This window comes from Sphaerodactylus townsendi, linkage group LG03, assembly GCF_021028975.2.
Source record: "Sphaerodactylus townsendi isolate TG3544 linkage group LG03, MPM_Stown_v2.3, whole genome shotgun sequence".
NCBI classification, from domain to species: domain Eukaryota; kingdom Metazoa; phylum Chordata; class Lepidosauria; order Squamata; family Sphaerodactylidae; genus Sphaerodactylus; species Sphaerodactylus townsendi.
The window spans coordinates 96,351,903-96,377,075 of record NC_059427.1 but is presented as its reverse complement, the minus strand read 5'-3'; the positions used below and the strand labels follow the sequence as shown (position 1 = coordinate 96,377,075).

Genomic DNA, 25,173 nt, shown 5'->3' with positions numbered 1-25,173 from the left:
TCTGCATTTCAGCCTGGGTGAGCATCGCTAAATAATTCTGCAGCAATGATGGGTGCTCTAGTCTGTCATCATGGTCATTCAGAATGTGGGCTCCGAAGATGGACAGTGTGTTCTAGATTGGTACTATATCTCACTGAAGCATCTCTGCCATGACTCAAGAACACAATTTCCTTCCTATATTTGTGAAACTGCAACTAGAGAGGCTTATTTGTAACTAATATCCATTAAGAGAGCGATAAAAATGCATTGGTGGTTTTACAATCTGAAATCACAACTTGGCTCCTGCATGCTTATTAGATGTTATATGGTGCCAAACTTCCAATAACCTCTAGACACCAGTATTAGGAGATGATGTGTGCACTTGTTTCAAGCCCACTGGTTTTGTTGGAAATTTTCATATGATGAAAACATTGCTTGAGGGGTTGCAAGTTAATCACTAAATTAGAAAGCAGCACCTGTTCTGCGCTAGCTGATTCTTTCCCTGTTATGAAATTTTGTCTTGCTGCCCCACTGCTGTGATCACATCACTATATTCCTTGAGGTTCTGCAGAGTCCCTGTGGTCACAATCCATGTGAGCCTTTACCTTCTAGGTCTTGGTTTAAAGCCCCTTACAACTGGATCACTTTTTTTTGGTCTCTCTTTGTACCTGCCTCTCCAGGTTTTTATTAATTAACAAAAATGAAATGAAAAAGCTTTTACAGATAAGCATAATATAATAAATGTACATAAGAGTAATAGATGGATCTTAGCACTAGCTATTCTCAGTTTTTGAGTAGTATGCATGAGACTTCATCACCAGTCTAACAAACAAAACTACATTATTCTATAACATTAACATCTGCATACTGACTATAATACGTACACAGGTAGAGAAAAGAGGGATCTATATTATATTATTTCCACTTATCTCATCTTTTCATCTGCATATCAGTCTAGAACAATATTGTTCTCTTTGTTGAAGAATTCAGACCACTGACATTAATGGATACGGTCTTCTTTTTTTATTCCAAGAGCCCTGGTTTGACTTAATTTATCCTCCTCTTTATCTTTCAAAAACCTGAAAGCTTTTTCTTAGCTGTAGGAGAGCTTTATTTGAATTTGTAGGATCCCTTTGCTTTTTCACTTCTAGGATTTTCAAAGACCTTTTCCCCTGCCAAATGTTCAGCTAACTGCTTAGCTTGGCTTATTGTCCTGATCATTCTTTTGATTTCCAACACATATGGAATTTTCCAATAGAATTTTATTTCTTTCATTATCAAAATCTGCCTCAAAAAGTTAAAATTACTCCCCCCCAACAATGTATTTGGCAAAGTCTTGAAAGATTTTAACTTCTGTTTCAGCATTGTCAAAGGACTATCACGGTTTCCTTAGGATGGAGTCTCATGTTGTCTTATGAGCAAATCTAATTATAATATCTCTTGAAACAGTGCCTTTGAATGCAGATCTTAAGTTTATCCTATATATTTGTTCAATATCAAGAAAATCTTCATCAGTTCCTTCGGCATTTGTCCTCCAGGTGAAATTTGCCGAACTCCTCTGGCGCACCACTAAAACGCAGATTATTACTTTTTGGGTGAACTTCCAAGACCTCAATTCTTTCCACTGCTTTCTGTAGACATTTGAGTTCTCTCCGTTTGGCCTTTGATTCCTTTCTCCTTCTGTAAGTTCTTTAGCAAAGGTGTTCTTGAATTATTCTTGCCTCACCTTTCTTGTATGTATATTGCTATCTGACAATCCTATCCTAGCACTCATTTGCAGGTAATTTACTACTTGTCATGCCCATCTTGCCCATCTATTGTACACTCTGAGTCATCCAGGAAGGCACTGTCAGTTCTGGGCTTGGCATGTAGTTGTCATTAATTAAATATATTTAATTGTCAAGCTATCTCTGCCATGCACAATGAAAGAGGACTTATGTTCTCCCTTGAGGAGGGTGAGTAGGTGAACAATATAATATATATATTTTTAAAAAATTATATTCTACCACTTTCTCAGCTCAAGATGGCTTACAAATAAAATAAAAGTAATACAAATAAAACAATTATCTAAATAAAGTACAAAACAGAATGTTCAGAAACCAAGCTTTTTCAAATGCATCCTAAAAATAAAACAGCAATAAAATTTTAGCAAATCATAAAAAGGCCACTGATGCAGAAAATCAACAGAAGGCTCTGTAAAACAGTGTGGCTTTGCACAGAAGTGTGAAATTTAGTTAAGGAAGGTACTCTTTGCTCTTCCATTGACAGTCTGCTGCAAAGAGGGAGCTGCTGCCACCATGAACAGTGAAGGTTTTTGTGGGGACCAAAGAAAAAGTATGAATCTTTCAAAGAAGGTGTTGTCCTGACATAAAATGTTCAGCCGATCCCTATCTGCTGGATTTGTTTCAGTGGCTGGAGGCAAGAAGCCCTTGTTGTCTATATTTATGTCTGTCCACCTTGGAATGCAGAAGGAATACAGCGGGGGTGGGGGGGGGGATAGTATTTATTCTGGCTGCACTAGTGCCAGAAAAGGGACATTTGGGAAAAAAACCCTGCTTATCCTGTTCATCTACAGTTTGCTGCATTTGGAGGTGTGTGAACTAATTCGGCACTGAAATGATCACTCCCTGGGCTAAATATTACACCTTTACCACTGCTTGCCAATCTGTATAAAATAGATTTTTCCTTTTATGTGGCAAGGTTCCTGCCCTTTCTCCTTCACAGGACTGTAACATTCCTGAGCTTCCCACAGTTCAGGGAAGGTACTTAAACAAGGATAGACAACCCCCAGTGCATGTGCTAAATGGCTGCATGTCTGAACATTGTGCTTGGCACATAAGCTCTGTTGTTCCACCCAAAAAGCAAGGGTGTAGTTGAGCCATGGTTGCCTGGAGCATAGCTTGACAGTATTTTCACAGTGGTGATGTCATCAAGCAGAGCTCCTTTGGGCCACATCCTCAGTAAGCATGAGCAGCCCCGACGCAACAGTTGGTGGTGTGCAGTATTGCTGCTTTTTAATATATACATTGTTTGCTGGTTTTGCTTCCAGTCAATCAGGTATGTTCACATTGTGAAGCGGATGCAGGAGGTCTCTAGCTGCATGTATGCAATGTTGTTTGCCTTTCTGAACAGCAGAAGCAATTGCAATTGTCATTGCACCCCCTCCCATTGTGAAGTAGTCTCTGTGGTATGGACAGCTTCCATCATTCCTCCCTACCTTTGTCTGCTGGCATATCAAAATCAATCCATTATCCAGGCAGATATTACCTTTCATTTAGCATTTGGGGCAAACAAGTTGCCTAGCCCTGTACTAAAAGCAATATCTGGGGAGGCATAACAAACCTTCGAACAGTTTCTCCAATGACAATTTTTTTTTTAGGGCTGCCATTTCATAGTGTCTTCCCCATTTGCTCAATGTAATGGAAGAATGTAATATAGTCAGATATATGCGGGCTTCTTTCCACGAGGGTGATATGGTTGTACTATGGATGAGAGAATGGTGCCTTTTCTCATTTGAGCTGATTTACTAGTTTGTTAACTTCCAGGACGGCGAATAAGTTGTACCTGTTTTCGGTTTTTCTTTTTTCTTCAGTATTTCCCAGAGGGAAAGGGTTGTTCTGAGCTTGTTTGAAAGTGCTGAGAAGTAATTTTATTTTCACTCATTGGCAGTTACGCAACCTGTATTGTGATCTCATTTTTATTTGAATAAGCATTTTGAGATTATAATAAGTTCACTGTAGTCAGTGGGAAACAAATTATCATCACCATAGGTAACCATCTTGCTTTGTTCTGCAAGTTCTGCTTGTGCAAACAAGGCATGTTAGCTGCACTATAAAAATATATATTACTATTCTGGAATACCTTAGGGATAGATTTGTTACCATGATTTCTTTGTCATTCTTACTCTGCAGTTTTATGTAAACAGCAGGGGTAGAGGGGCTTTGTTTTGGGGTTTTTTACAGCTAAGACTGCCATCTTATGGTTTATACCTGAACAACAGTTTGAATGTTTTTATGTGGCTGTTTTGTAACTCTGAAAAACCACTTTTATTTGCACATAAAGGAACTATTTAATTTCTGAAGTCAAATATGTATACATATTATGATTCTGTTAGATTATGTCAGTGAGTAATGTGATCCAATTCTCTTGTCATGAAATGTCAGTGTGTGTGAGATTTTGGATGTGAATTTCCGTAAATGTAAAAACAGCAAACATGGATACAATTGCTGAATAGGTGCCACTTGGCAGGTAGTCAGGATTGCTTTGAATTTTGCAATAGTGGGTTTATCTATCAGCCTATCATATTTGAATTAGTGTATTTATCTAGCCACCAATCACATTTGTCTTCTCCCTCCTTCTAGCATTTGTCACCTGGTATGTGAGCAGTGCTGACTATAATACATGAACACTTGGAAAGAAACAACAGACAGTAATTATTAAGGAGCTGTGTTATTTGTGCTTTAAAGACGTATAGCTTGTGGAGAGCAACAAAACTCCCAACATGCTCCAGGAACTCTTTCATGAGATTGACTGCCTCCCTCTCTTCAGTCTTTGGTGTTAATAATGGCCTTATTGTGATGGTTTGGTGCAATGACTGCTGCATACCTTCAGTTTTTTAAAGTGCCATCCTTAGACCAGTGTAACTCTGCTTACAATTGCACTGTTAATGAACTGCTTTATTACAAACTCCACACATGCTCCAAAAAGAAAAATACTTTGGTGAACGTGTGGTGGGTGACAGGGCAGGTGTCTGTGTGCGAATAAGATGAATGTAGTACATTATGTTTTGTTGTTTGGAAAGGTTTGATGTCAGTTGAGTGGGACTGTTTTTGGTGCATAGAGACATTCAGTTGAAGCACTGCAGATGTAGTATCCTCTGAGGCATGGTGAGTTGGGGTGAGCTTACCTGTCCTTTTCATATCACTCTTGAGTCCCGTTCTGTAGCCAGTTCACAGGAGACTCTGGGCCAAACTACATGTTGCAACATATTTGAATCTGTCATAGGGACTTGCAGCCATATTGCAGCTGTGAGTTCTCGGTGACAACAACATTTAAACACGCTGTGGGGACCCAATTCAGATCAGGACTGTACAGGGAGTGCAAGGAAGCTCTTGCCTTTTCCTCATGCTGCTTTCCTGAACTGAAACCATGCTGGGGAAGGTCTTCGTTGTCCCCACTTTTTCCCTTGTTTTTTACAGTAGTCATTATAAATCCTTCTGCCCCTTTCCTTCTCTGAAGCTTAGTGAACATTTCTTGAGAACCATTTCTGTGCACAAAAAAGATGTATAAATTATGAGTGTTACAATTATTTTAAAATAGCTTTTCAGGTATAGCTGAACATAAGTCAGCAAAGCTTTGGCCTCCCACTCTACGTTAGCTCCTTTCCTTGTAATAGAGGCTGATTATGTACAAGGTCTTTCCTGCGTAATGGAGGCCAGTGTTCACAGCAGCAAGATTTCTTATACAGACGTATTTTCTGGAGCCTCACTTTCCTCTCTGCGGCAAGTGAAACCACGTATAATGTGATTTAACTCTTGCTTTGCTGCCAGAATGGGACAGATTTTGCCAGTGGGCACAGTTTTGCCCCAGACCTCTTCCCTTTACCCATGGCCCACCCTCCCACTCCCTTGCAGCACTTTGCACATCTTCGCTCTCACATCCCCCCCCCCCATACACTCATGCTGTTGGCTCCTTCCTGCTTCCCTAAGTGCATTGATCAAGAGATCGATCTCTCATTTGTATAGTGTGTGTGTGTGGGGGGGAGGGGGGCTGACCCTCCCCCAATGATGTCTAATGTCTGTGTTCAGTCTCACCTCCACCAGCACAGTCTCAGCACAGCCTCAGTTGCCAGGTGCCCTGGAGCCTTCCCCTTCGCCCCCCTCTCCATGCTGCTGGCTTCTTCCTTCTTTTCTAAAGTGCACATATTGAGAGACTGAGAGATAAATCTTTTGATATAAAGTAACAAAAGAGCGGGGTTTGCAAGGAACAGTACAAACAGGAGTCTTTTGGGCTTCACCCCAACTGCATGCTGTGGGCTGCCTCCTCACATGTAAAGAGAGAAATTTGAGGAGAGCCCACTATGAGCCCCCTGCACTGAGAACAGGCTCAGTCTAGGTGTTCCATGCATAATGGGCCAGAATGTATCTTCTAAGCAACAATGGAGCAGTTTAGATGTTTATTACAGCAAGATATATAGATTTGTTTATTTTTTTTGCCCAAGAAGGTTACCAGGGCAATAGCAGCCTGCTCTTATGGACCTAGTTACTAAGAGAGCTTCTTTCTGAAATCCTGAACTGCCAGATTGAGAACTCTAAATATAAATTCCTTTCTTCACGGCAAGAAGCTAGAATATTTTTAACCAAATCCTTTCCCTCCCCCTCTGGGACAAACTGCTTACTCACTGCTACTGCAATATGACACGGCCTCATTGAGGCAGAAGCTTAGCATTTTTTTCACCCACCTAATGCTAGAATGTAAGTGTGGTTTTCAGAAAGATCCCTAACTCTCTTCCCCTCCACATTCTAACTGTGGTCTCATCCAAAGCTCCCCTTTTTGTACTTTGGTTTAGCCCAAGCTTCTCCCCGCTGTGTCTGTGAGGGGACAGTTTTATTCCTAGTAGGCTGCTGCCATTATGAAGTCCAGTGTTGGCTCTCGTTTTGGGCGAGAGAAATTTCAGATTGTTTATGTGAACAGTTTTGGCAGGCATCGCTCTGGCACTGTGATTCATTATGACAGCATTAGCCACCTCAAGCACCATAAGAAAGAGGCTGTGTCAGACCCCCATGTTTGCCTTTCTGACAGAAAAAAATCAGGTTCAACCCCTCCTTCCCCTTGTGGGAGAAAGAGACCGTGCCTCATGTCTAGAGGCACTTTTAGCACAGAAGCCAAAGAGCCACAAAGCAAAGGAAGTGAGGCCACTAGGTTCAAGTCCCTGAAACGGCCCAAAGCCAAGAAGGTTGTGATTGAATCATTATCCTCGAGGAAAGGCAGCAGGAGCAAGAAAACAGCTATAACTAATATGTTCGTCAATAGTCAGAAACCAATTGGTATGTCCATAGCATCAAAAACAGCATATGCAGACCTCAGGTCATTGGTGTGGGGCAGAATGATCTAGATGATAAACAGAGTGAAGTCATTTAATGTGAAGTTTAAATGAGCGGGTGGGGAGTTTTCCTTACATGGTTGCACAATTTGGAAGCAGTATTCATGACTCAGGAGCTCCTTCTCAGACACACTGGCAGCATCTTATTATTTCAGGGGTGCTAAAAGCTGGTAATGTTGAGGCTTGTCGGGTAAACTCATGCCATTATGAGATCTCACCTTTCCACTTTTTTAAAGAGGTACTAGGCCATCAGGGAAAGTCAGAGTTTAGCAATGTCCTGTGATACTACAAAAAAAATACTAATTAAAAGTTACTTCTCATTAACTGCTATATTTGAATACATATGTCCATCTTGTGACTTTAATGGGTGGGTAAAGAGAGAAATTTGACACACTTGATTCTATCAGTGTAGCACTGGAAGAAGAAATTACATCTGCTGAAATTCTCAAAGGAATACTGTTTTACCCTCTGAAATTTGCTAATGTTGCTATGACGAACCCTCACCCAATGGCATACCGGAGACTCTCCTGCGCACCCATTGGCTGAGAGTCCATGGTTGCACTCAAAAGGGTCTGGTGGAGAAGCACTTCCAAGCTGCCCTTCCGCCTACCCATTCCCCCAGCCACTCTTGCCCAACAACCAACCTCAGCCTGACAGAGAAGCAGTGCCAAGTCACCCTCCTGCCAGGCCTCCCACCCCCTCCCCACTCCCCCAGCCACCCTCCCCCCACCCTCAAAACCAACCCTGGCCTGGTGCAGAAGCGGTGCCAAACTGCCCTCCTGCTGGGCCCTCCACCTGCCTCTCCATTACCCCAGCCACCCTTCCCTTGTCTCAACAACCAACCCCAGACTGGTGGAGAAATGGCATCAAGCTGCCCTCCTGCTTGGCTTCCCACCTCCTCCTCATTTCCCCAGCCACCCTCCCCTCCCCCCAAATCAACTCCACCCTTCAGCCTGAGGCTCTGGCCTCTGGCATTTCTTCCCGGCCCCAGCAACCCACCTGCAAGGCCTGAAGGGCTGTGCCAACATGGAGTGATGGCAGAGCAGCAACACAGCAACCCTGGAGTAAGTTGGGATGGAGAAGTGGCTGGATAAGCACTAGGAGGGTGGAGAAAGTGGGCGGTCAGGACAGCCTGCCACCAGCCTGCTCAGTCCCCCGTGTGCACTCTCCCCCCACCCCCGTCTAGAACCCTTTTCATGGCAGTTTTAGCTGCTCCCTTGCCTTCTTGCTGCCCACCAGCCAACATACTTTTTTCTGTCTTCAGTTTTTCTCCTTCCCTTCCCCTGGCATCTTCTCCCTTGGTTTGGCTGAGTTCTGTAGTGGCTGCCAATTCCATGTAGGATTACCTGCTCTGAGTTGAGAAATACCTGGTGATTTTGTAGAAGAAACCTGAGACGGCTGGGGTTTGGGGAGGAGAGGGATCTCAACAGGGTATATAGGCCACACTCTAAACCAGCCATTTTCTTCAGGGGAACCGATCTTGGTCGTTTATGGAGATCAACTATAATAGCTGAAGATCTCCAGGTGCCGACTGGAGGTTGGTAACCCAAGTTCCATGCCATCCCAGGCCCAGTCATAAGGTGGTTGCTACTAGACTGTGCTCAGTTGTGTGGTAGATGTCACTGGGCCTGTTCTCAGTGAGATGCCCGCCATCTGGGTAAATGATAGGGGAAGGAGATGGGATCGTTTCCAGGTCCATTCTGGCCTTAAAGTAGGATTACCGTCCTCCAGATGGGGGCTGGAGTTCTTGAATTACAACTGATCTTTGGACTGCACATTCCATTTTCCTTAAAGGAAATGGCAGTTTTAAAGGGTGGACACTTTCCCTGCTGGGCTCCCTCCCTTCCCCAAACCCTGCTTTTCCAGGCTCTATTGTGAAATCTTCAGGAATTTCCCAAACCGGAGCTGGCAGCACTATTTTCAAATATCCTGCTCCCTTCAAGGCTATTAGAAACCAAGGCTTGAAAGACTCAGCAATATTGTTGTGGCTGCCTAGCAACCTCCAAAATGCTGACAGAGCTTAGTGAGCATCCTGTTTCTTAAAGTTCTGGACAGTCTTTCTATTATTTGGGGGAATTTTAATCTGGTGTATTTTTAAAAAGATTTTAGATTTTTCAGTACTCTCAAGACTTCCTTCAGGTGTGAAGAGAAATCCCCTCTATTGGTTCTTAGCTATTTTGTGGCTCGATTAATCCACATTATGGCCTGATTTGGAATTAGGTATATGATACCAGTGGCCAGTTCTGGTCTAATGCATATTCACATGTATAACTGCATCAAGGTCCAAAGCTTTTTGTAAGAGTATGCACTTGCATATGAGGAATGAAAGGCTCAGCCATGAGAAAAAAATAAGATTTTTAGCATGTTTTAAATGTAAATATGAATCCTTTTAAAAAAATTACCTGATTTATATTGTTGCCAAAAAGTCTTATTACACTAGCAGCAGGCAACATTTTGGATCCTAAAAAGTCACCTAATTCTGATAGCCATCTTTCCTTTAATTTCAGCTGCTGTCTCAAAAACAAGATAGGTTACGCAAGGCAGCATTATCTAGTGCCCTCTGGGAGGCTGACATTCATGCTTCCAAGTAATATGAAATATTGATCTTTTAAAAGTAGTTTGTGAGAGACCAGCTTCTGAACTTGCACTCTGATTGAAATGGGTTGGGTGGAAATAAGATTGTAATCAGAACTGTGTGATCTACTTTTCAAAAATTGTGATCTGTCACAGCTGCAAGGCACCACTTTCATATCAGTAGTTTATCTGGGAATACTCAGTAACTATAGTTCAATTGTTTTAATAGGTGGCCAGCAGGAAACTCAAGGATGTGCATTTGAATTCTCTTTTCCCTTGGAAAATGCTAACAATCGTGTGAACAGATGGCAAAAGAGAAAGGTAGAAGAGCAGTGTAATAGCTCATGAAGGTGTTTTGCATGATGGTTACCCTGGCATGTTATAAAGTTGGCCCTGATTAAATTAGACCCTAGTTATAAAAAAAGGATAAGAAGAGCCCTACTGTATCAGACCAGTGGTCTCACACATCAGCCTAAGGGTTGCCCTCAAAGTAGGATTGATGGCAGCTGGCAGGAAGAGAGCGGAAGTGACTTCAGTGTGTCAGCACACCAGCAATTCTCCCCCCCCCCGCCCCCTCAGTTTTTCTCATACTACCCAGCTGAGCAGCAGTGGTAGGCTTGCTGAGGGTGGAAGATCTGCCACAGTGGGAAAATGGCAACCCTACCAAAAACAAGGGTTTTCCCTTGATGCTGCCTCCTAGCTAGCATTGCCAGCCACTGTCTTGCAACTAGCAAGAGATGGAGGATGAGGCAGGGAAATGTCATCAAGCCATTGGCACAGCATCACTTCTGGTGGATAACTGGAAGTGATGTCACATGGCCAGCCTGAAGTTGATGTGATGCTCTAGAATTTGCTTCACCTTAGAGTTTTGTCCAAATCTACAGCATCATATCAGCTATGTTATATCACTTCCAGGTGTTCGTCAGAAGTAGGCTACTTTTTGGACATATCCCGCTTGCTGGGATGATGGACAGTGAAGAGAAAGACTGCGAGGTCTCTCATCAAAGTGGGAGACCTGGTCTCTTTACTCCTAATGCAAGTATTCAGAGACCTGCTGCCTCTGTATGTGGAGGTTCTTATGTTTTTATGTTCTAGGTTCCCTTTACTCATCATAGCTTGTCGTCATTGATGGACTTATCCTTCATGAATGTGTTTACCCCCCTTAAGAGTCAGCTATGCTTGTTGCCATTATTAAATCCACTGGCAATGAATTCCATCATTCAATTACTTGCTGAGTAAAGAAATATTTCCTTTTGGTGTCATGAACCTATTACCTGCTAGCTTCATTGGTAGGTTGCCAAGTTCCTGCTGGCAACCCGCAGAATATATTTGAAGATAGATACCGGGGGTGGCGATTGGCATCCATGCACAATGACATAATATCTGGCATGATGTGAAAGCATCAGCATCATTCAGGGAATACTCTAGCACTCCCCCTCCCCCAACTCTGATTTGCTGAATGTGTGCAGGTTTTATAACAGAGAGGACATCCTAGAGGGTCAAGAAAACTGAATGTGAAGTTTCAGTTCAAAAAGACTGAGAAATACTGAGCTTACCCAATTATAGCATATGTCATTGAGAGAGAGGATTACACACTACATTTGTAGGAAGAGAGACACACCTGTGTCTTTTCTCAGTGAAGATCCACAATGTTTCAAGGTAAAATTCAGATAATGTTGGTTAAATTGACAACTCACTATTAGTCTTAGTATGTGTAAAGTAGTTAACTCAAATGTATCAGGCAGCCATATCTAAGTGGCCAAGCGGCTGGATACAGCACCATGGCCATGTTGCCCTGCCTCTGCCAGAGAGGCTTTCTGGTGGCATGGGGAAGCTTGCAAAGAGAAAAAGCCTTCCTGCTGCTGAGAAGCCTCAATGGAACTCTATAGACGTATACGGCCTTCCCAGTGGCTCAGATCTAAACTAACTGCAGTCAGCGTAAGGGGATGAACAGCTGAGAGGGAGCTGACTAAAGTTGGCTTCTTCCCCAGCCATGCCCGTGGACTGCCCCCACTGTGGTAGAGGTGCAGGGATGCTGCCACAGTATTCTGCACTGCGTCCCACTGCCAGGGAGGGCAGCGGCTGCACATTGGCCATTTTGACCTTCTGCTCAGGTAAGTCTCCTGGGGAGGGCAAGTCCACTGCAGTGGTCATGCACCACTCCCATGGGCGGATTAATTTCCCCCTTTGGAAGGGGCTGAAAATGTTGCCGAATCATGATTTAAATTGAACTACTGCGGCCCCCTGTGGAATATTTTGACAGCTTGCTATATGATATTGCTGACAATCTATTAACATTTTGGCAAGAAGAGCAGTTTTGCCTTTTAAAAAAAGGGTAACGCTGGTATAGTCTCCTGTATTCATTGGGTTTAAACCAGTTTCTCTGCTTGTGATTCAAAGTCCATCATCAAATATATCCAGGAGCAGTAACGTGGATGGGACAAATATCTTTTTCTTAGTTTATGTTTTCAGTTTTCCCATTCGGTAGTGGTATTGGGTTCAGATGCAAATGTGAAAATTGGTATTGGGACAATCAAAGACAAATGGAAATGAAGTATAATAACCACCAGCTTCCAAGGTTATCAGACAACACAAAAAACATCAATGTATGATATATCAATACTTACTGAGGTTGTTGCCAGTCCAAAGTTTAAAAATCGATTTAGGATCATTTTGATTAAGAAAGAAGTTTCTTTTATCAGTGGGAGAAAGAAGAAGTGTCCATCATGCTGGACTAGTAATAGATTACCCCCAAAGATACTGCTATCCATGCAGGTATCCATGCAGGTATCAACATCTAGCTCTGACCTGCATAAAATATGCAGACATGTCAGTACAACAGAAAATGTGCGTGGGAAATAATTAACAGCAGAGAAGGAATAAGTAATTTAGACCGTTAGAACAGCTACATAATAAATGCTATATGGAAATTCATTTAACTGAAACTGGAGCGGCAGGTGAACAAGAGCTTAATTGCGTGCCCTCATACCTAGAAAACTCTCAGTCATATCACAGCAAAGGCAATGTGCTTCTCTCAACACACTTCACATGTCTGTCTGTCTGTCTAGTCTACAGCCTGGCTTCAAGTGTCGAAAGTAATTTCTAAAATGATAGAAGAAAATGAATGCTTAAGAAATAGATTGGTGTCCTGTAGACAACTTCCACAAGAAGGTAAGTAGTGAGTAATTCCTTGGTGGTGTGCCTGATTTTGTTACAAGGTCTGTCTGCACTACTGGGCTATTGTTATAAGAAGACATCCTTTTTGCGTATCCTGTCATAAGAACATAAGAACATAAGAACAAGCCAGCTGGATCAGACCAAAGTCCATCTAGTCCAGCTCTCTGCTACTCGCAGTGGCCCACCAGGTGCCTTTGGGAGCTCACATGTAGGATGTGAACAATTGACTTTCATCTGTTTCTAACCTGGAGACCTGAACATTCCAGTTAACCTATAGGACTTTTTCTGTGGTGGTTTTTCAGAATATTTGTGAGAATGCAGAATAGTCACTTTTTGATTAATTTTACATTTTTCACATTGTTTGCATAATGCTGTCCATTATCCTAGGAATACATGACTGCACATCTAAATAAACAAGCAAATGTATTAGGAAAATAGTGAAATTAGATGTGACCTTCCTGCCCAGGAACGGCTAAATTTAGTAAGGAACTGGAGATGCCCCAGCTTCTGAATACAAAGCCCACACTGTCATATTGAGCAATAATATCCTTGCCCCAAAAAAGTTAGAGGAGGGCGATTTTGAGTCATGCATATTTCCACTGTGCTACAGTACTGGACTATCCAAAGACCTCTCTCTCTATCCATACTGCTTTTACAGCAAAAATATATTGTACTTTAAATATATTCTCTTGACTTTCCCCTCTTCTTAGCAATTTATTTTTAAACATTAAAAGTTTCAATGGTTTGTTATTTTTAAAGAGAATGCGTTCTTTAAATTTTAATCCACCTTGACCAAGACTTTTAAGAAGCAGTTTAGAACTTTCCTGAGTAAATAAGAAACATGAAGCATGAAGAAATAGCTGCTAAGGATGGGTGTTACTGAATACTATACCCCTGCAATCTTTCAAAGCATGATTTTACAAATGACATTATAATAGACATGCTGGAAGTTACTAATGAGCCAGATGCAAAAGAGGGCATGGCTTCTGATCCTTTAATAGCTATGTGGGAGAGCATTTCAGAAGACACAGGATTTCTTTCTTTTTTCACTTTTCAGTGACAAATTGCACCTTGTCTACAGCTACTAAAGGAAACCTTTGCATCTGAACCAGTTTTAAATATCTAGGATTAGAATGAAAGACTTCAGTATTATGCCCATATGCTAAAAGCAGAAGATGTGAATGGAGAATTGTGGGTTTGTTTCACAATATGAATGATGTGTGCTGTCAGAAAGTGACATGCTTTCTTCCAGGTACATGGAAAAGTCTGTGTTTTTGTACAGAAACTCATGCGTTTCTTCATATGTAAAATCAGAAAGACGATAATTTTCCAGAGTGCATGTGTACAACATGAATAAGTGATCCTCCACATATGCTTGCTGTGACTTACAGTAATAATTTCAGAATATTTTTCGTCCAATTGTGGCGTAGGATGCACCAATATCATTACATGAAAATGAAGAATGAATTAAAACTGACACTCTGTTGATGCAGTTTCCATTAGAGCTTTGTAGCTGCTGCACAAATTAAAGTAACACAATATTATGCTTACAAACATAATCGGAATGTCTGCCTTCGTAGTTTAATTAGTTCTAGGAAACAGATTTACCAATCCATTAAGTATTATCTGTTAAATTTAAAGTGATATATTCTCTCCAATATGCCTGCTTAGATCACAGTAATGTTATTAAAGGTTTACAAGGGCAGAATATATTCAAGTTACTGTTGGTGAGCTCTTTTAGTAATATTTTATATTTCCCTACATTATATACCATATAGTCTCAGCTAGCAAAACTGCAGTCATTTGAAGTTCATAATTATCTGTTAATAAAATTCAATTCAAGCCATAGCTCCAACATAAGCCTGCACGCACCCCTACAGTGATGCTATGCCAGTACAAGCAATCAGATAGGATTAGAGTATTAAACTCACATCTAACTTCCTCAGACAAACCTGAGTTATTTTGACCTAATGGTCAACATTCTGCACAAGTTAGTTCCAGCTAGGTGGTAGTGAAATCAATGGGGGCACAGTCTAGCCATAAACATGTTTACTTGAAAGTAAATCCCATTGATTTCAGTGGCTATTTTTAATCTCAAACCATACTAAGCACTTTAGCTCCATTGATTTCGATGACATTGAGTTGCAACAAACTTTTGCTAGATTACCCACTCTTCTGTATTTTCACATTCAATACTCATTGATGTCTCCATCCTATTGTAAATCCTGTACGCAAGGATTCAGAGTGTGTGAAATGGAGATTCCTCCTTAGCCTTTTCCTGCCTTGTCTCCTTGAGTTTTTGAGTTGTAGAGTTTCTGAGGATGCCTGAAAACACACATTCTCTCAATCCTAAAACCCTCTCTTGAATTCAGTTAGCAAACCAAAATAGTTCTACTGTGGTGTATTGATGCATGTGCAATACTTTCATTTAGAAAAGTGTCCCATGAGTGGCAGTTCTGTTTGTACATCAGGAAAGAATGGACATGAGTAATCTCCCCACCCCCCCGCCCACAAACACGTGTTTTCTGATGCCCATTTCCATTATCATCCATTAGGAATTACATAGTGGCAATTATCTTAGGGTATAATTTGCGTCTTTTTGAAAGAAACCATTATGTTACCCTCAATACTAATTGTTTGCTCCTTTTTCTAGAGCTTTAATTGTGGCTCACTTATTAAACCCTATTTAGCTGAAAACCCTCAATTCTATTCCTTTCTTTGTAATTAGCAGATTTTTGCACAATATTGCACCAAGGAGATAAGTCTCCTATTGATCTCAGTTTTTAACAAATAAGTGGTGAAATACATCAGCGTAATCCTGGTAGAACTGTATGAATGAACAAATGTGGAATCAACAAGCCCCCTTTTTGGCACTGAGTTGGCTGTTGCCTATAAAAGTGTGATTAATATAAAGTAGCAAATTAATGCCACAATATTATCTCTGTAAAGTTGTTTTCCCCTTCAATGTACTGCAGTTTTAATATTAATGAGAATTAGTTTCAGTACAAATGAAAGTGATTTAATTGTTCCTTCATAGGTCATACTCTAAATCAGAATTCAAAAAGGGGAGGTTCCTGCATTGATAAAGTAAGTAAATCTGCTCATTTTGGTGACAAAACGGGTAGGTGGAATTGTATTAAAGTGGTCTTTTTAATTTGAAGAAAAAGAAAAAGAAGAGTTTGGATTTATACCCTGCCTTTGTCTCCTGTAACAAGTCTCAAAGCAGCTTACAGACTCCCTTTTCTTCCTCTCCCCACAACAGACACGTTGTGAAGTAGGTGGGGCTGAGAAAGTTCTGAGAGAACTGTGATTAGTCCAAAGTCACCTAGTAGACTTCATATGTAGCAATGGGGAAACAAATCCAATTCATCAGGTAAGAGTCTGCCACTCATGTGGAAGAGAGGGGAATCAAACCCGGATCTCGAGATCAAAGGGGGGAGCTCTTTTGAAGATGTATAAGGTTCTTCTTTGGCATGGGGTGAGAGAGTCATTTCCCTGACATGGATTTGTAGACGTAGGGTAAACATCCTAACCACTACACCACACTGGCTCTTAGACCCATTGACTACCTTCAGATAGCAATTGTGCTGTTGGCAGGTGCTAGCTGAGGTATAGCCAGACAGGCCATGACAGCAACTTATTGGTGTGTGTACAATCTGTTCTATCAGTCCTCCAGTTTGTGGGCAATGAGGTGTTCTCAGACTGAACAAGTGTCTCCAGTTCTGTTCTTTTAGTGTAGTGGAAAGTGCCCCATAATACTGCTTTTTTCGTTTCAGTTTTATTAGGAGTATATTTCTAAAGTTAATTCTGAAATTAGGTAATGTGACGTTGGCATCGTTCTTTCTCTCTCTGTGTGAGTGATATAACACTGCAAGAAAAGTTGTCTTTACAAGATTGTACATAGGACCACATGGGAGGATTCTTTTGTGTAGTGTTTTATCAATACACCCTAGTGTTGCTGTACATTGGTAAATCACAATTTAACAATATCTTGACACCACATTAAAAGATCATATCAAGTGCTTTTTTAAATACAGAGTTTTGTTAATGGCCGTGTGCAAGTAGTTAGTGGAGAAAAGAAATCAAAGAACTGAAACATGCTACAAACTATGCATGCACAGCCCTTTATACAAAGTACGGAAATAAGAACAAAAGCATCCTAATGTTCAACTTTGAGAAGCATGAGCAGGTAATTTGGAACTTTAAAATCCAGGAAGTTTTGATGAGAAGAAGTTCAAAAACATCCAACAGGACCTGTTAATGGACTGATCTATTGAAAGCTATTAGACATGACTGTTAAATGGAGCCTTCATGTTCAGAAGAAGAGTACCTATGTAACTAGTTGCAGGGATGGGGAAGCAATTGGAAGATACTTGGCCTCACCAGCATGCTTGAAGGCTTTCAAGAGATTGAAGGTTAACCACTGGTTTCATATAAATTGAGCACTTTTGTTTGAGATGTTCCTCTGCTAAAGCCCAACAGATTATTCTGTCTAAGCTAGCTGTTTCTGAGAGAGGGCTAGCAAGAGTGTTGAGTAGTAGACAGCAAGTGCTCTGTGCACCTCATGAGCTCTGTTGCTCATGTAGGAATGCTACACCAGATCTTCAGAGTTGAAGATTTGAGTAATTGTTGAAGATGAAGTGGAAATTTTTTGAGAATCTACTTTGAGCTAGCTGACACACCCAGCATGCACTTACCTCCAGTACTGCAAAGGTACTTTTGTTGGCATGTCTTTCCAAGGATATTTTTCACCATCACTCATTTTACAGGAAAGACATTTTTATGCTTTGCAAACCACCTGAGTTATGGATATACATATACATAACCATAAAATGGAGCTGTAGATGCTAGAGCAGATACAAGATTGGAATTTGTTTATCGTATTTCATCTTTTTGGTCTACTGCCAGTAGGAGACTGTCAAGTCATGTAGTTTCTCACTTAGTCTACAGCTTTATGAACTAAATATTCTCAAATACTGCATGAACTGATTTCATTTTTCATAAAAATAACAAGAGAAATATAAAGAGTGAAGTGTGAAGAAATAACATTTGCTAAATTATATGGCACTCAAGCTAGGAGGGTGGTCTCTGCTCCACATTGTTGGAGTTGAATCCTAACATTTGACAGATTTAATGGACAAAGAGATTACTAGTCCATCACAAACATGAGCTATGTGTGTGTCACAATTTGTGTTGCTGTTCTGAGCAGTTTTTCAGTGTTGTCTTTTGTTTGCTTTAAAAAACAGTATTTCTAGGAACCATCCTAAAACCCTTTATCCTTATTATTCCTAAATTGGCAAATGCAACAGTTCCCAGACCAACTGGATTTTTTAGCCATAGCCAGTGCCATGATGGTTTCCATCCACCCCCTCCCCAGGATGGTTTCCATCCACCCCTCCCCATCCATCCCCTTCCATCCACCTCTCCCGCTGATGACCCTTGTCAGGAGCAGTGTGTCTCCTGGCCTCCACTGCCAGGCCCACCAAAGTTTTGCTACATTGTTGGAACTGTCATTTGGGTAGCCATAGTTTCTGAGCCCCATCCCCATTACTGCCACCAGGCATGTATTTGTTATTTTAATGTTATTGATAGTGCTTTCTTGAGGTGACTATGACATGGATCCAAGTGGCCAGATCAGCCTTCTCTAGGTTTTTTCAAACCTGGTGGAGTTGCAAGGAAGCCTTTTTGAGCTGCATTAACTTGCTTCTCCAGCAAATGAAGGCTGTGAATCACCACGGGCCATGATTGCTGCTAGGGGTGGGAAAGGGCAGAGTCTGATTCCGGCCTTAGTAAGGGCAGAAGCATGGGGGTGGCCATTATTGTTTGGGGTGGACGACAGTGAGTTGAAAGCCTGGTGGCCACGTCAGAGAGGAGGAGGGAACCCAAGCCTTTAAAGGGCCAACCCCTTCTTTGTGCCGGTCATGTGCTTGGGCTGGCTGACGATTTTCCCACCCACCTCTCCCTACTTTACAATGGTTGTTAATGCATGCTAACTTGTCATAGCCATCGGCGGTTTTTGCACATGGGTTTGGATCTGGAAGGTTCAAGGGGGGGGGGAGCTAGGGAGCTACCCCTCCCCTAGGGATGGCAGACAATGGCAAGAGGCATCCGCCCTGCCGAGCAGGGCATCTGGGGAGCATCTCTTGCCAGGAGCGTCCACCTGGCAGAGCCCCATGGCAGAGCGAAGCTCGAGCATGTGGCATCCGCCCACTGGAGCTCCGCTGTGATGCTGAGACGATCAGAGACGACCCATGCTGTGCCTCACGCTTCTGTTTTCTATTAATAATTGCAGCTATGGCCAATTGATTTACCCCAGCCAAAAGGAGTGTAGTGTGGTTTGTGGATAGGGACTTTGCCCCAACAAAGCTCCACCCTCAGACAGCAATAATGCTGAATCCATTATAACCCTGACACCCTTAACTATGTCTGCTGAACCCCACTGAAAGTATAGAGTGAAATGTCCTACAAGTCCTCTACCTTCCCAACCAGCATTACTTCTAACTTTTCAGTGTTTAGTTACAATTGCTTCACTCTTAGTAATTTAACCAAAATAGCCAGGCAGTGGTTTAGAAACATTTGTATAAGAATATTGTCTGCATATTAATGGCAGCCATTCCCCAAACTACAAGTGATTTGACTTAAGGTCTTTCCATAAAGATTGTAGAGCATGGGGTTAGGATTGTGCTCTTTGTGACTCCACAGGATTGGTCCCACGCTAATGATGTTGTCCCACGCTAATGTTGTCCCACGCTAATGATGGGTGAAGTCAGTAAGAAATGATTTGAACCAGGCTAACACACAAATGATGCCTGCTAGTTCTGACTCCAGTCATGTTTTGAGTGCATGTGCAGACAGCGCTCTTTTATTGGAGGGAGGTAATTTAAACAATCCTATCTTTTAAAAAAATTAAAAGATTTTTCTGCAATCCTGGAAGGTCTCCTAAGTTTGCAGGACAATCTGCTTATTGTCAGTGTTTCCTCGTTCCACAGATTTAGATATCCACAGATGGGAGCCAGGCTACAGTATTAGATACATAGAGAGTGGAGACCCATGAAAACTCATGGGAGGGTTTTCTTCCTTGCCTGTCCATACTTGCTTGCAGTTTCCTGCCTTTTCTTCTTTCTCACCCACCCACATACCTACAAACGTATTTATTTTTTGCCTAGGCAGCTTCTGTCCCCAAGCACTCACTTTTCTGTTTCCCCATCTTCTCAACCTCTGTTTTCTTTTTTTCACCTTTTATGCTCCTCCCCTCTGAAGCTTTACCTTCTTTTCATGCTATCTTTTATTTCTGTTCTCTGGTCCTTTATCTGTCTCCCCCCATAGTCAGCTCTCCACGCACTCACCTGCCTGCTACCCCCTTCCTCTCAACTTTGGGGCAGCATTCGTGCAGCTTCCTTCCCATGTGTGGCATAGCTCTCACCCGCCCACTTCCTTCCCATCCCTGGAGTACCACTCACTCATCTACTCATCCCCACTCCCACCATTGTCAGTGCTATGCCTTCCTGCCCACTGCACACCTGCTGGCTCTCCAGTCCATAGTGCTGCTGCCGCTGGGCTTCCTGTTATTTGCGATTGCACAAAAAACAGTGTCGTTTTGTGGGGATTTAAATTTCCAGTGTATTCTTTAATGTTTTCATATTTTTCTGCATCCCTGCCCCCCATCCAAGTTTGATGAAAAATCAGTGTTCTGTCAGCATAGCCCCAGTCCATAGATATAAGATCCCCAAGTCAGACTTGACTGTTAAACTATATGATAATGATGATAACCCAGCATTTGTCTTCTTTTTCCATTAGGAAGAAGCCATTTTTGGATGGGTGTAGCATACAAAGCAAAAGGAAAATGAGAATTCTGTGTTACATTGTTTCTATTCTGCTTTCTGTCAAATAATCTATTGTAATCATACAAAAGAAACGTGATTGTTGTCATCAAGCTTTGTGCAGTTATATGGAACAGATTTCTTTTTGTAGTATAACAACTTAATTGTAATACATGTTTGATTAAAATGCCTAGTTGTAGATATTTTGTGGAAAGACTGTTAAGGTAAATCAGCAATGCACTTGTGACTATTCAAGAGGACAACTCTGGCGCTTGCAAAGGAATGCAGTGAAGTACGAACAGCATAAACATTTGTGCTGCTTGCATGTTTATTGTAATAATTTGCGTTTCAGAATAAAACATGGATCTATAAAAGTAAATGTACAAGTTTTGCATCTTTTAAATGATTTTCATTCCTATTGCATTAAAATGCTGTATGATAATCTCTGCATATATTTTGAAAAATACAAGTTGGTCATTATCAAGGACAGCTGACATGAAATCAGAGTTTTTTAAATTGAACATCTTAAATGGTAATGCAAGTTTTAAATGTGTGCAAAAACTCCCCATCTGTGCACAAATGCTATTTCATCCCATATTTATTTGTTTGGATGCATGCATGCTGGCCCCTTTAATCTATTTAAATGTACAAGGAAAGTGGGTCAGAAATTGTGATTACAGTGATGAGGTTTCCAGCTGCAGCCCTGAGCTATGACACTACAGCAGTGAGTGTGGCACTATCAAAAGTACAGGGAATAGATTTAAACTCATAGTTTGCAGCAAGGGGGGGGGGATATCACTGTTTAGAGTGTAGCTTTGACAAGGTACTCTCTGACATGAATAGAATGATTAAAAATGTGCTAAGTTGATGTTGCTAGAGTAATGTTGCTTAAAATAGTTTTCAGCAAACAAAGCACTAAGATGAGGTGATGCATCAGTCTATCCAGCTCATTATTGTGTATTCTGCTGCTCTTCCACCCTTAAATAGGCTTGCAAGTTGCCATGTTTTCCCTGCCTTTTGGAATGACCTTACAGTGTGTATGCATAGGATATATGGGTGCCACAGTTCCTGCTTTTCTTTGCCCTCATACTGAGAGGCTCAACCGGCAGTGTAGTGAAGGTGACTCAATAGCAGAATGAATTCTTCCAGACCTCCGTCCTTTACTGTATAACTTCTGCTGCTCATATTTCCTGTCCCAAATTTTCTCTGTCTGCTGCCCATAGAGTTGCCAACTTTGGACTGGGAAATTTCTGGAGATTTGGGAGTGAAGCACAGGGAAGATGAAGTTTGGGAAGGGGAGGGACTTCAGCAGGATATATTGCCATAGAACCTGCCTTCCAAAGCTGCTACTAGCTCCAGGGAAACTGTAGTCTGGATATCAGTTGTAGTGCCGCAAGATCTTTGGAGCCCACCAGGAGACTGGCAACCCTGTCTCCCACATTCTTACTTTGACACCAGCAAGGTTATAACTCTACACGTGTCTTCTTGTCATGTGACTCTGATGTTACATTCTCGCTGTTCAATGGGTCTCTCAGTTTGAAAAGCCTGAAGTTTAGTGATGTAATCTGAACGACAGCAGAAAGGTATTTCTTCACTGTTTGTGAGGGTACTGCAATATGTGTGCTTCACACTGGTGTACAGTTTGAGGCAAAATGAGATAGGCTCCTTTCCAACTGCAATGTAGCTTAAATTACTAGCTCTTTCTACTTCAAAGAGTGATCTTAAAATGTGGGCCTTATGAAGACAGGAGGGAGGCAGACGCTGAACATCTCTGCGAGCACTCTCCTGGCTCCTCAGCTACATTGCTGTATTGATGAGATGACTCCTTTGGTAGAAACTTCTCATGGTGCACTGCCTCCTATTCACTGAAACCAGGCAGGATCCAATACAAATAATAGCACTATTGGATTCAGTGGGTGCAGGGAATGTGTGGGTGTTCAGGGCTGCATAGGGAGGATTTATGCTTGAATTTTGGCAAATTGTCAGTGGTCCCAGGTGCATCCAAATGGCTAGAATTATATATAGCAAGATGTTGCCATGGCTGTTTAATCTCCATGTTGCTGTTGTAGAGTACAAGGATTCTTTGGTCATCCTTTCTGGCTAGAAGACAGAAAGATGTGTTTTTCAAGACTCAGCAGCAGAAGGACTACAAGGTTACAGACAAGAATCAGCATGTAAGGATGGCCATCTGGTGCTCTGGGAGCTACAGTTTAACAGAGCCAAGGGATAGAGAAGTATTAAAATATTGCACACATTGCTTGCTACATTGCTATGATGTGCGTGTACTACGCACTGGTTTACAGGAACTCATAGAAAACTGGATTAATTCCTGAGATTGCTTTTGTCTCACTTATATTTCTGCACCTCTTAGGATTGCAATGTTTTGCTTACTAGACATTACATGCAATGTGTAAATGAGATTCAAGGTGCTTCAATCCTATGGCTGAAGTCAAAACCTGGGGGAAAAAGGCTCTTCTGAAAGTGATTTTGGTGATGAACATGCCTGATTTATATAGTAGAGATTAATCATGATGGGGATGGATTACTTTTGTTCTGTGCACACATTTGGAATTCTTGGACAGACAACAGAGAGAGAGAGCACAGAAGCAGAGCCACTATCCAAATGTCGACAGCCAGCATTTTATCATTGCTCCCTTTTTTGTTTTTAAATTACATGTTTTGTCCTGTATTTTGAAGAGTTTCCCTTCAGTCATTGTAAGTTTGCTTGGCTAAATTAGTTTTAACCCTTGCACAGCAATATTATGCAGAGTTACTCTGGTTTAAGAATTGTATGGGCTTAGACTGCATAGGATTGCATTGCATAAAGGGAATAAGGATGTAGGAAGAATCTGAATTTTTCAGCAGTTTTCATTGGTTTATTCTTTCAATATATTAAACGGGATTTTTTTTATGCCTTGTTCTCCTGTTTTCACAATGCAGCTGTGTTGCATGGTTTGTTGTGGATATTATTCTCTTCCCAGTGCATTGCCCTCTGATTTTGAAATTTATTTTTATTCTGTATAGGGTGTATGTTTGATATTGTTCTTATTGCATTGTGTGATGGGTCTTGATCCTCGCTGTGAACACTACACTATAAGTGAAGTAAATGAATACATTTGTAGATCACCCAGCAAGATAAGTGGCAGTCTTTCCTAAGAACTGTGCCCAAGGTTGGGATGCTGCTGTACTCCAGCAATGGACTTCACCATGTGGTATCTACAAATATTTCAGCAGTTTTAGGTTGTGTAAAGGTTTCAATGGTGTTGATTCTCAGCACAGCCGCTTGGCCTTGACTGGATTCCAGGACTCGGGCGATGGGCCAGAATCGGCAGCAATTACTCTGGTAGAGGCCTTATCTCACAGAGAGAGATGAGAATGCCGTTCCCATGAGAATGGGACTGGGGAAACCGGGAGGGGGATGGGACGGAGAAGGTTATAACCTGTGGTTCTGGCGGGAGACTTCATTCCTGTCACGTCGTGTACGTGAGCTTTCTAAGATGTCTGAATAAATGGTCTTTCAACCCAAAAAGCCTTTTATTTCTGCTCTATGGAATTCCTTACATTGTGACAGGAAACATCTTCATCTTCCTTCTAAATATCAGTGGACCTCTGGTGTTCCGGCATGCAGAGGTTGAATATTCCTGAAACTGTGGAAGGCACGGTAGCCCCCATAGAGGGTTCCGAGCCTTCCCTCCTGGCTTTGGAGGAACCAGCGGGAGAACGGGTCTCGCTGGTGACTCTCTCCCGTCCTCGTTTCAACACGAGTCTTCCCTTACTTCGTTGGGATGAGGGACGGAAATGATCATCGCGGAGTTGCATGAGTCGTTTGGGGCGCTGTCTATGGATGCGATGCGCCTGTGGATCGGATCTCTACCCGTTTTCGTGTGGATTACAAACCTCAGGTGCAACCTGTCACGGAGGAGATGGGTCTGACCACTTTTCATGCGGCAACCCAGGAGTCAATTGAACAGTTCCCTTGGCTTCGTATTTTGATGATGCTCCCAGGAATCCACAGTGGCATAGCACCGGGGCCCGTCCCAAGACCGCAGTTGATACCGGGACTTTATCGGGATCGGGAATTGGGAGAGGTTTCCGTGCCGGCTCCCAATCGGGCCCTCCAGATCCCGGACTAAAGGTAGCTGATGCACAAGAGGCGCCCCGTGGAGCCGTCGGTGGACTCGAGGAGTTGCCCTCCGATGAGGAGGAATCCGAGGAAAGCCTGACCCCCCATCTGGATTTATTCCCCCTCCCGTCCAAAGAAAGCTGGGATGAGGAAGTGGCCCGACTGCGAGATGCCCAAGAGGCATGGGCCCGTGAACGCCAGCTATGGGAGGAGGAACGGGAACAGCTGCAAAAGGATCGCGAAAACCTGCAAAGAGACCGTGAACAACAGCGCAAAGACATCCAACTCGAACTGGACCGAGCCAAAGACGCGTTGCAACGGCAGTATCTGCAGGATTTATCGCTCCATGATAAGGTCCTGGAACACTCTAAAATGGACCTGGAACGTCAACGCGAAGG

At 42.2% G+C, this 25,173-nt stretch overlaps 1 protein-coding gene across 1 annotated transcript; it reads left to right on the top strand.

The window, feature by feature from the left end:
* The first annotated feature begins 2,945 nt into the window (after positions 1–2,945).
* On the top strand, positions 2,946–21,006 carry LOC125429796 (uncharacterized protein C5orf47 homolog). Its single transcript, XM_048491265.1, has 5 exons — positions 2,946–3,036; positions 9,885–9,976; positions 12,724–12,826; positions 15,870–15,919; positions 20,630–21,006. Exons 1-5 carry the CDS (start codon positions 2,946–2,948, stop codon positions 20,654–20,656), a joined length of 363 nt encoding a protein of 120 aa, XP_048347222.1. The 3' UTR covers positions 20,657–21,006.
* Positions 21,007–25,173: the final 4,167 nt, after the last annotated feature.

Coding starts and splice junctions, on each gene's coding strand:
- LOC125429796 (XM_048491265.1), top strand. CDS start 2,946: ATGAGCAGCCCCGACGCAACAGTTGGTGGTGTGCAGTATTGCTGCTTT. Junction 3,037..9,884: donor TTTTGCTTCCAGTCAATCAG/GTATGTTCACAT, acceptor TTGTTTTAATAG/GTGGCCAGCAGGAAACTCAA. Junction 15,920..20,629: donor GAGGTTCCTGCATTGATAAA/GTAAGTAAATCT, acceptor TTTTTCCATTAG/GAAGAAGCCATTTTTGGATG.